The 12,271-nt window shown below is 33.6% G+C and overlaps 1 protein-coding gene across 2 annotated transcripts in view; it reads left to right on the top strand.

The window, feature by feature from the left end:
* Positions 1 to 12,271, top strand: part of Invadolysin (leishmanolysin-like peptidase, invadolysin) — a 217,232-nt gene that overhangs the window by 199,579 nt on the left and 5,382 nt on the right. The window contains exons 6-14 of one of the 2 annotated variants that reach the window (XM_069118548.1): positions 6,366 to 6,477; positions 7,295 to 7,476; positions 7,665 to 7,868; positions 9,812 to 10,037; positions 10,353 to 10,546; positions 10,768 to 10,900; positions 11,030 to 11,189; positions 11,469 to 11,635; positions 11,868 to 11,987. In XM_069118548.1, coding sequence (XP_068974649.1) covers positions 6,366 to 6,477; positions 7,295 to 7,476; positions 7,665 to 7,868; positions 9,812 to 10,037; positions 10,353 to 10,546; positions 10,768 to 10,900; positions 11,030 to 11,189; positions 11,469 to 11,635; positions 11,868 to 11,987 — 1,498 coding nt within the window. Of the gene's footprint in view, positions 1 to 6,365; positions 6,478 to 7,294; positions 7,477 to 7,664; positions 7,869 to 9,811; positions 10,038 to 10,352; positions 10,547 to 10,752; positions 10,901 to 11,029; positions 11,190 to 11,468; positions 11,636 to 11,867; positions 11,988 to 12,271 lie in introns of both variants that reach the window. The other variant, XM_069118549.1, reaches the window with a different exon arrangement.

Here is a 12,271-nt window from a genome sequence, read left to right as displayed (position 1 = left end):
ATTTAATTTTACTAACTTATGAATGGATGCTAGTCAATGGGATAATACCGATATTTAAATAATTCCTTTTCTTTTGTGAAATAACTTCTTAAATAATATAGATTATATATACTCAAGAACAAAGGAAAAATTAAATTTCATAAAATAAGATTTAACATGTAAATGCGTTATTAACATTATTATTATCATGACATAAGTTCTAATAAATTATGATCGACGCCATAATGTAACCTACCCCTAAGTAGTTGACCCATAAGAAAAGTCGCTGTGCAATGAGAAACGAATAATTTACATAACGTTGACCCGACATCAGAGCTATAAATACGTATACATGAAAATAAGAATTGTATCGCTAATGATTAAAATTGGTCGATTGTAGTAAAAATTCACGAAGTTACGGTTCATTCGTTCGTTTAGGTACTCTAAAATCCATTAGGAGAAAATGCACGCAAGCGCCACTTTACCGCCACCAGTACCTGTTCAAACTTTTAATCGGATCGTTTCCCTCGTTTATTCTCTATCTCTTAGCCGCCATTCTCGCGCTACCTTTCTCTTTTGATGCACTTTTCTATTTTTCGTAGCTTTTACAAACCTATGAGATTCTTTTTTTCGCCCGTCGAATCAGCTTTCCGCAAAAAAGCCCTGTCGATTTCGCGTCAATTGAAATTTGTCAACTTTTCAAATTTCTCAAATTTCTCCAAAATATAAAAGAAGAAGGACAGAGTAACATTAATAGCAGACGAAAGTAGCTATGATTTTCGAATGGCATCAGCAAAAACATTCGAAAAAGTAAGAAAATGAACTGGTCGGTTTATGGCGTGGTTTCGTTTCTGCCATACGGTTTTCTTTTATCGTCTCGGCCAGATCCAATAGGGATTACGAAAACTGGATGGAATAGTTGAACGGGATAGGGTAGCGTCTCTCGCAGGATTTTCTCAGATCTTCTTCCTTCGATTCATAAATATCCCCTGGCTATAATACTTCGCTGAAAAGACTCCCATGAGTACCTGTGCGATATTCACTATCGAAACAACTTCTTCCTACAACATTTTTACCCTCTGCTCTCGACCATGAATCTGTTATTCTTGTCGAACGCGGGAGAAATTCACTTTGACGCGCCTGGTAAGCTAATATCCTCTAAGCTTCGGTGAAAATTAATATTCTGCTATACATATTCAACGTTAACTCGCTTCGATAACACCTTGTTCGAAGAATTTAGTTGGTCAGAACGTTCATCATTGATATGCGCGAATATTACAGTGTGTGATTAAGAGAACATATAGCGAATCTCGAACATTTATTATTCACGACATGGTCATTTACAAGCAGATTTTTATTCAGATTTATCTTTTTATCGACACTTTGCTCACTCTATTTTGGATACTTTACTATTTCGGAAAATCCGCGATTCATCTATATGGTAAGTATTAGGTTGTCCGAAAAGCTTCTTTCATTTTATAAGGAAATAATTGATGCACAACATTTTCCGTTTTATATTATTTTATCGAGTTACGTATGATCCAGTTTGTTCTATCAAACTAAAGATCACAACGTTCGACAGATTAGGTTTGATGTTTGTATAAAGATGCGTTGTTGTAAAAGACGTGTCTGTAAAAGAAAAATACTTTCCGGACAACCTAATATAATAGTGGAAATTATTTACGGTCGATCAGTGGAACGAATCCATTTTGCTGTCGTTTTTCTAGCTTCAACATGTATAAGGAACTTTGATATGGAGGAAACTCCGAACCCCCATAATATTATTACAGTGTGTAAGCAACAACACACGCAGCATCTTTGATCAGCCAACTTCAAATCCCCAAAGTTGTGTTTTGAATAAAACATTCTTCGAAACAAGCCTCGAAATCCAGGTTAATTTTGTATTAAGCTTCTGAACATGATAGGAATTTTCGGGCAATTTCGTGAATTCGATATTCGTATAAAGGACGCAAACGAGCAAAATGTCCGAAATAAATTTCGTACATGATAAATAAATCTACTTTCAACTTATCAATCGATGGAAATGTTATATACGCTTTTTAGATTAGTCGAAGAAACAGATTTGGTATGAGACGAGCTTACGGTAATGCAGAAAGTGTGTCACTGCAACAAATCCGCACTCTCGGTATTACCTGGTTTGAGTAAGTATGCTTGAGTAATGCTTTCAAACTGCTTCAGACTCCTTTAAGTTCACCAAATGAAGCGAAAATTCTTTCAAAAAACCCACTGGTGACTCTTTTCGTATTATGGAAAAAAGTATCTTCGAATATTCCAAAGTGTCTGCTTTCACAGAGTTTCATAGAAGATAAATGTAACGTGAATTCTGTTTCGCTTTAATATGTACACTCTTCGTCAAAAAGATAACCCAGGTGTGTTATCTTTAATTTCTCAATGACACATGTAAAGTTTTTCGTCTGTAACGTACAATATCAAAATTACACAATACAATATCGTACAATATCGTTGAAAATAATTAAAAATATTATGAGGTTTAGTGTGTAACAAAGAAGAACTAATCCATACTAAGGTCGAAATGACAATACATTCTGTTAATATGTTTAGAAATTGCTCAGTAGTTCATGATCTATTAACGAGTAAAAATTACAGTACAATATTATATAAATTTGTAATTCTTGAACTAAAACAGCGACAGTTATCAGTAGCAAATAATAAGTCGTAAAGTAATATACATTTTCTTAAAAAATGTTGAAGATTATGGCAAAAAGAAAAATACTGGTCGGCCGTCATCGTTATCCGATCGTGATAAGCGAGCAATTTTGCGTGTAGCTTCCAACTCGCATTTAACAACAAAGCAAATAATGGAAAAATCTAGTGTTAGTGCCAGTGTTTCAAGTGTTCGTCGAGTTCTACTATCCTGCAAAGATATTAAGAGGCTAAAATTGAAAAAGAAACCTTCGTTAACAACGAAACACAGAGTAGAACGTTTACGCTTTGCAAAAGAAAGAATGCATTGGAAAAAGAAATGGAGAAGGGTACTATTTTCAGATGAAAAAGGTTCAACTTGAATGGTTCTGATGGGTTAAAATATTATTTTCATGACATAAGAAAAGAGACAATGTCAGCAATTCGACGACAAATTGGAGGAGGTAGCGTGATGGGCCGGCATCGGTTATTTCAGCAAGACAAGTATCAAGTTCACCGTTGGGAGAATGAATAGTGTCCGATACATAAGTTTAATCAAAGAACAAATAAATAATCATGCAGAGCGCATTCCTGGACCTGATTAAATCTTTCAACAAGATAATGCACCTGTACACATATCAAGATTGGTTCAATCATATTTTAATGAAAATAATATATCTATTTTTCCGTGGTCTGCACACTCTCCGGAACTTAATATTATCGAAAATTGTTGGACAGAACTTGTTTACGGCGTATATGCAAATGGAAAGCAGTATCAATACGTACAAGAATTAAAAAATGCAACGCGAATGGGATACGTTAAAACAAAATTATATCCAGAAACTATATAGATCGATACCAAATCGTACAATAGAAATAATAGAAAATAAAGGGGGATGTACCCATTATTAAACAAGTATATATGTTTGATAAGTAATTATTATTAGTTACAATTTATGTTGATTATTATTTTCTTATTATACATGTGTTATCATTTCGTTCATAAAATAAAACAATTTTTTTTTTGTTACACACTATACCTCATAATATTTTTAATTATTTTCAACGAAGAGCATATCCTGAGCTCATAATGTTTTGATGTTGTACGTTACAGACGAAAAACTGTGCACGCATCATTGAGAAATTAAAGATAACACAGTTATGTGTTATCCTTTTGACGAGGAGTGTATATATTACGTGTGAAATAATCTAAAAATCATAAGTGTAAAATACTCTTATACTTAAATGCAAAAAGTTACCAGTCCTTTCGATATTACTTTCTTTTCCCGTGATAATAAATAAATAATTGCTGTACGATAATGAATAGCCAATTACCAATAAACGTACGCACCAATGAATCTTTTGTATCTTACTGGAATGTACATGGAACAAGAGTTTAGTTTAATACGATATTTTCATAGTAAATCCAATTTAAAATTCTAGAAACAACGTACTAATGATAAATATTCTTTTGAAATTGAAAAATTCTTCCTAGCAGTTACAAAGATACTCACGCTGTAACGTATTGCACCGTGTTACATCCAGACTGAATAACGCTTAATCCGTTAATCTGATCACCGCACGGTCGCTCGAATCAATTTACGTAATGTACGATCAGTTGGAGGATTCCTACCGGCCGAAAATCTGTGGTTTAAATCATTGAAATCTCCACAGCTGCTTCTCCATAACTTCCACTTTTATACGACTACCCGTCATGTGCAGTCTCTTTCATTATCGGTTTCATCCTTCTTCTCTTTCCTTCTAGCCGAGCTTCTGGAAAATTCTGCCAACGGCATAAGTGCCATCAAGTTTCCGATGCGCCTTTAAATTCCGTTTGGATTTATGATTTCAATATCGCTTTAACGATGGCCCTTAAAATCGAGCACGCTATATTAGTTCATAAAGAGAAAATCCTCTCCGTAAATATTTAACCAGTTTCCAGGCAATTTACCCTTTCCTTTACGAAATCTCCCATTCCCATCCATTTTCTTCGTTTTCTGGCCTGGCAGTTATCGCGGAGACGAAGGGGAGGAAAAAAGCAAAAGGTTTCGACCGTCTTTCTATCGCTGACATCGGGCACATTCATGTCGAGATAAAATCTTGCAATTTCAGGGGCTTCGAGAAGCTGCTGATACCGGTACATGTTATTCGAGGAAATTACACACATTTTTCTTTCTCTGCCTGTAGAAAGAGGAAAGAAGAAAATTCGAAAGTGTATTTGCCTTTTGAATAATCTATATATACACCGATTTTATCGTTTTTACGGAAGCATCAGATTAAAATTAACTTTCCTCGGCAATTTTATTTGTTTATCATCTGCTGTAATTATATATAGAAATGTTATAGTAATATTATTATAGCAAACGTTCTTTGAAAGAAACAAGCAAAGAGTTGGTAATACTTATCTTATATTTAACATATACATATATGTCTATTTGCTAGATTTTATATAATATAAATATAAATAATAATTGATACGTGTTTAAACATCAATGCTATAGCCACATTTTTGATAATTTTCCAGTGCACGAAATCTATTCCTAATTCGAGAATTTCAACATTAATAATATCAATTAAAGTATCCGCAAATATATAAAACAATAAATACATGTACCGTGTTGACGTTTAAAATGAACTTCTGAAAAATTTCCTATATATTTATAAACTACCTGTATAAATGTCTATATGTAATTTTGTGGGCTTTTAGACCTGTAAACCCATCGAGGACGATATAATAGAAACCGTCGAAGGTTCGAATAGTATCAAGACCCGGGATCTAAACTACATAAGCCCGCTTTTCACTAAGCCAGCTGCCGTATTTAATGTGATTACGAAGAAAACGCGATATTTGAAATTACAAACTCTACAGGGCAAGCCAAATCAGTTGCATCGATAGAATACTGAACTCTCGAAGCCATCCATTCTATTAATTGATAATCAATAGTCGTTCGAGTCCCTAAGTTTGTATCCATTCATTTCGTTATTTACATCCTTCGCTCGTGAAACCAAATAAAGATGCGTGAAACTCTTCGATTGTTTGCCAGTAATTCGCAGAATTTTTATATTCCTTCCCGATATGAAATTAAAAATTCCAATATACGTGTAATTAATCAATGGTTGTACGTAGAAAATGGATGTGGTCGTGGTAGCTGAATGTATCCTTGGGGAATTATAGATTTGTCGATGTAAGTCAAAAGATAAATAGAAGAATCTCACTTTCTTTCTCAAGTTCTTTGTCTACATACTCGCATCAAACTTTAAAATCTAAAACGTCAAGAATAACGATATTTTTCTACGTGTCGTGGAATACTTCTCGATCGTGAACGTTTATGTAACAGAGTGCACTTATACCTTCGCTGTCGGTTTTTCCCCAGGAGTCCGTTTTATCCTTCCTCCTATTGTAGTATTTCCCTTCCCGATGTACTATGTATACGTATCTATGTACTTTTATCGCATAAAAGTATACGGATCGATGTTATTCAAAAGTTTTCAGACCACTTGTCCCATGCTGGTTACGTCGATCATGTCTCTTAAATGTATAGCGTATAAGCTTAAAACGCAAGCGGAGCTTCCAACACACAACGAAGATTATATCGCGATTTTTACAATATTGTTCTTTTTCTTTTAAGAAAACACAAACTGCACTCGCCTCTAAGTATTATTATTGCTTGTCTTTCTTAAAGATAAAGAACGTTATATTTTCAAATTCTCGTCTGTTTTAGGAAATGCGAAAGTAGTCAAGTGTTCGTCAAAGATCATCACACTCACTGTATAGATACCTGTCGAACTACTACAATGTGCGGTGAAGTAGTCGTGCCCGAAGATCATCTTGACGTAAGAACATAATTAATAATTTCCATAGCAACGAACACGGAGATATTATTGTTAGGAAAATTGAAATATTAATTTATCACGAATATTATTATCAACAAAAGTTTAGTGTGCATAATGGGGGCTATGAAATGCACAAAAAGTTAGCAAGTTTCGATTATTCTCTTTTAACATGCCCTTTCAAATGTAATATATTATTAAAGTGATATACCTATATGAATAATTGTGAAGTATATATCAATTTTATATGTGTGTTTCGCGATACAAAACTAGATTATTCGTTGACGTCGAAAATGTGCTTAACATCTACATATAACTATATGAGCAAAATTTAATGCAAAATTGATTTATTGCTGCGATTTCGCTGATATTCAATCGCTCTGCCCGTTGCTAGACGTTTAAATAGAACATTCAAACTTTAACATCGTCAAAACTGAAATTATTAAAATATTCATGAATACTTATATTTGGATTTCTTTAGCAAACGATAAAAATGATGATAATTACGATATTTTTATTTTCCTTCTTTTCCCTATTAAAACATTAAAACGTGTGGGTCGGTTAAAATAAGAATGAATTTATCTAATGGTTATTTTCTACATATCAGATCGTCTCTGGCAAAGAAATACTTGAAATTGGATTTATTAAACAGATTCACTAACTGTTTCTCATTATGCTTTTTATTTCATTTTTGCGATAAATACTAATGATAGACCTAAGACAGATGGAAATAACGTTTTCGCCTTGTAGAATTAACAGAACTGTTCGCAGTATATTCAATGCAGAAAAATAGAATGTAATGCGTTTACTTGATAAACAGGTTTGTAGAACATGTAATGCAACAGGACATAATTGCGGTATTGCTGAAGGAAGTAGGGCAGGCCCAGGTATAGATGGTGCCGATTTTGTCTTCTATGTATCCGCGATGCAAACTGCAAGATGCCATAAAGGATTAACCGTGGCTTATGCAGCGCATTGCCAAACAGAGGCAGCGTTAGATAGGTAAATTATTTATCTGTGTATTTATCTAAATTATTATACGTATATTATTCTCTGCTACACATATATATTTATAAATTATTCTTAAATTCTTTATTTAATATTTATTTACATATTCTTAAATTTTCTTTATTTAATTGTTCTTTGTGATAGAATTCAATGCAACCGGAATCTCATTTGATATTTTGCAGACCGATAGCTGGTCACGCCAATTTGTGTCCGAACAGCATAAGCACGAAGCCACAGGAACTAGAAACATTATTAAGCACAGTGAAACATGAGATATTACACGCACTGGGATTCTCTGTAAGTTTATACGCTTTCTACCGAGATGAGAATGGTGAGCCTAGAACTCCAAGGAGAAGCGATACAGGGAAACCGATGTTAAACGAAAAGTAAATATATGTCGCTTTATTACGCTACTACCATTTCCTGCTTCAAAAATATTTCATCAATTATTGGTACTTTGTTTGTACCAAGACCGAAGCATCTTTTACAAGATGAAATAAAAAGAAAGAAGTTATCTTTTATATAAGAAGAATTAATATTATGATATAGTAGTAGAAAATTAATATATGATAAGATGGTCTATAGTCATTTCCATAATAGAGCGTCGTTTTTTCTATCAAAGATATTTCAGGGGAAATTTAAGGATCTTTATTCTCATGAAAGTTATCTTTCATAGCTAATAAACGATTACGTATTGTTAAATAAAGTTATCTTCTCCATGATATATTACATTTATTTGTAATAATCGGATCGTTATATTTGAAGGATTTCAATAAAAGTATAATATATCATCTGCCATGTAGATATGTACACATATCACATGAGAAAGCCGTTTCCTTCGAGTCTAACTAGCGTCGAAGGGAATAGCTCGCTTTCTTCAACGATCCATCATCCCGCAATAATGTCCCTTTGTCTTTCTCCTTTCTTTTTCAGCAACGAGTCTTTTTTCTCGCATATTCTCGCCCCCTAACACTGAGTCGGTGTATCTGCCTTTAAAATTGGAAAATTCCTTGTGTTCCTGGTATTCTTGGTTTCAACGAAATCGACGAACCGTAACGAACCAGGTTCCGGCCTTGTCAGACGAACACGTTACTTGCTCTTCGCCATTTCTTCTTCTCTTTTGGCGTTTCTCTTACATTGACTCGTAGCTTAGCAGTGATCTCATTCTCTCTTTGCCATCGTCTACCCTTCTGTATCCATGATCCATCTGACCGTAAGCTTGCGTGTTTTCATTCTTTCATATTTGAGCTTCTTTGTGTGGATCTTCGTATGTACGTTTTACGTCTATCTACGTACAATGGACACTGTGAGGATATATCTTGATAATCTGAAGAGATCTTTTTCTACAAATTCTGCTGTATTGCGCTTATTTTGTAAGCGTTTTCCTGCTTTGTTAAAGTTTTATAGGCGGAGAAACTGGATTCTTACGATTTGTTAAAAGTTCCCATGCTGCCGCAACCAACTGCTCTTGAGAGATATATTTTTCTTTTTTAGAAAAGATAGAGTACGCGATTATGGAAGTATGACCCTGGTAATAAAAGGGTGAGAACCCGTTAAAAATTACAACATGACGAATACTACTCTCTGGGTTCACGACACAACCTTTTCTACTGATAGATTCAACGACGTTTCGAAAAAACATTTGCTTAGGGGAAATATAGTTTTTCTCATAAGTAGAATCTTCAATAATATCTTAAATCTTAAATATCTGAAATAATACAAAATTAATTAACACGTTGTGAATGTCTTTCTTTGCATCTGTGGGAAATTTAATGATGCAAAAATACACAGAACGAAAAACATGTAACGCGTAGATATACGGGGTCATTGGTAACTGGTGGTACAAGCGAAAAGGGGGTGATTCTACGCGAAAAAAGAAGTCGAAAATATAAAATAAAAATTTTTCGTTTGAGGCTTTGTTATCGAGAAAATTGACTTTGAATTTTCGCCCGATGGAAAAAATAAAAAAAAAATTTTTTTATTCTATATTTTCGACTTCTTTTTTTGCGTGGAATCACCTCCTTTCCGCTTGTACCATCAGTTACCAATGACCCTGTATATGTGTATTATTACAATAATTATTATGATAATTATATTATTATATATATAATATATGATGTGTTCGTCATGATATTTAATGGGTGAAATAAATGTCTGTAATATAAAAATATAATTTCCGCATTAAGCATTGGCAGACTGATCATAGAAATTAAGATATTTATGTTTATTTCAAATACCTTGCTGTATCGTTGTATCTTTTATCATTTTACTACGGTGTCAATGAATTTTTATACTGATAACACTGGCTAATCCTGTTATATGCATATAGATTACAAACGCATCAGTGGAGTGAAAACACGATCAGGACGGTCGTTAGACGATATTGGCAGGTACACGGTGGTTACGTGGAAAGGTCGATGCAGATGATAGTCACGCCGAGGGTTCGTGCTGAGGCTCAGGCTCACTTCAATTGTCCAGAACTAGAAGGTGCGGAATTAGAAGATCAGGGGGAGGATGGCACGGCACTGACGCATTGGGAAAAACGAGTCTTCGAGGTAAATTACGTTTAAGGCGAATCATAAAAACATCAAACAACGAATCGCAGAAAATCAAGAATTAATTTACTTTTAATCTTAATAAAATTTGATCAGCTTTATAAATATTAGAATTGTACAATTTTCAGTGTTTATGTACTGTGTCTTTACGATTGTGATTTAGAATAATATTTTTTTTGGAACGTTAAAGAACTATTAAAGAAATCATCTGGCTACTAATATTTGATTTATATAATGCTGAAATAAATTTAATTTTTTTTACAAAAGATCGAATTTATATCGATTTGTAGTACTTTTGTCGTTGTATCATTTCAGAACGAAGCAATGACAGGAACACATACGCAAAATCCCGTTTATTCGAGAATAACCCTCGCCCTTATGGAAGACACTGGATGGTACAGTGCAAATTACTCAATGGCTCAAGAACTGGGTTGGGGGAAAAATCTTGGCTGCGATTTTTCGATGAAGTCGTGCAAGGAATGGATATCTTCGAAATCTTCGCGACTATCGTATGTATTTTTACGTTACGTTTAATTATACGTCTTCACAGTTAATGGAATAATTCCACCTAGAAATATTATAGAACATTTAGTGGTTCATGAATATAATTAAACATTGAATACAATAAACACAAACTCTATGCTATGTAAAAATGAAAAAAAATTATTCTATAGGTATTTTCATGATCAGACACTAAATATTTTTGATGTAACAGATTATTGTTTTTTAGAGGGAAGTCTATTCATCCCTTTTGTAACAAAGTAAAACAGGATCCGTTGCAAACCGAATGTACCGATGACCGAAGTTCGGTGGCGTTGTGTAATCTAATTAAATATTCATTGCCTCTGCCTAAAAAGTACCAGGTATGAAATTCTTTACATTTAATCGTCCTTTTTGCGAAAAAAATTTTTTTTAAATAAAATATTACTATAACTACGGAGTATATTTTTTACGGATAAAAGATAGTATTGTATCGATCTTTTGTTTCTTAGAACTTTGACTCTATCCCGCACGTACCAGCTGGAGAGGAACAATATTATGGTGGTTCAGTATCTCTGGCAGATTATTGTCCGTACATTCAGGAATTCACATGGAGAGCTCGAAACATAGTAGTTAGAGGCTCTCATTGTCTCTACGAAGAGAATAATCCTCGTAAGTTGTATCGCAAATGACAATGGAAATTCTATTCTGCTATAATATAGAAAACATCAGCTTTTGTTAAACTTGTTTTTGGAATTAATGCAAATTTTAACGAATTACGTAAATATTCAAGTTTAAAATGAAAGTAGAAGCTATCGTTTTAAAACGTTCTGCTTGTTGTTAATTTTCATAACGTAACGTTGAATAAATAGTATTCATAAATAATATACATAAATGGTATAGTATATAGTAGAATATATTAATTTTATTAATTGAATTAATTCTGAACAGATCCAGACAAAAACTTTGCTCTGGAAAAGTATGGCTCACATTCAAGATGCTTCGATCATACAAACCAAATGTGGGAAGAAAGGGCTTGCAAACAAGCTCGGCAATGGCAGCATTGGGGTTCCGGATGTTATCAGTATAAATGTGAAGCTGGTAGATTACATATAATGGTCAGTGACATAAACCTACTTTTATTTTGTGTTATATATTGTTATTAACATACGCCAGCCGCTCATATCCGCCACCATCATAAGCTATCATAAAGATCGATGGTCTTTCGAATTTTCTGTCGCGATACACTTGGCTTTAACTTTTTATACTGTGGCTGTTAAATATTCGTGACAATATTTAACACTATAAGATCGATAAATTATATCCTCTCCAACATATTTTATTGTACAGGTTGCAAATTACACATACACGTGTTATCATGCTGGTCAAGAAATAACTATCAGAATAATACAAAATGGTTGGCTTCATAAAGGAGCTCTAATTTGTCCTCCATGTAAAGATATCTGTCAGGTAAGAAAGAATATTATGTCAGATGAAATATACAGGGTGGTTGGTAACTGGTGGTATAAGCAGAAAGGGGGTGATTCTACGCGAAAAAAGAAGTCGAAAATGTAGAATAAAAATTTTTCGTTTGAGGCTTTATTTTCGAGAAGATTGACTTTGAATTTTCGCTCGGTACGCGTGCGGTACGTTATAACGGATTTCACTGTAGATCGTTGTCTCGATGGAAAAATTAAAAAAAAAAAGATTAAAAAAAAAATTTTTATTCTATATTTTCGACTTCTTTTTTCGCG

Source organism: Bombus flavifrons, chromosome 8 (assembly GCF_040668555.2).
Source record: "Bombus flavifrons isolate JBK064 chromosome 8, iyBomFlav1_principal, whole genome shotgun sequence".
Lineage (NCBI taxonomy): Eukaryota > Metazoa > Arthropoda > Insecta > Hymenoptera > Apidae > Bombus > Bombus flavifrons.
Note: the sequence above shows the minus strand (reverse complement) of the source record. Positions and strands in the feature narration are given on the sequence as shown.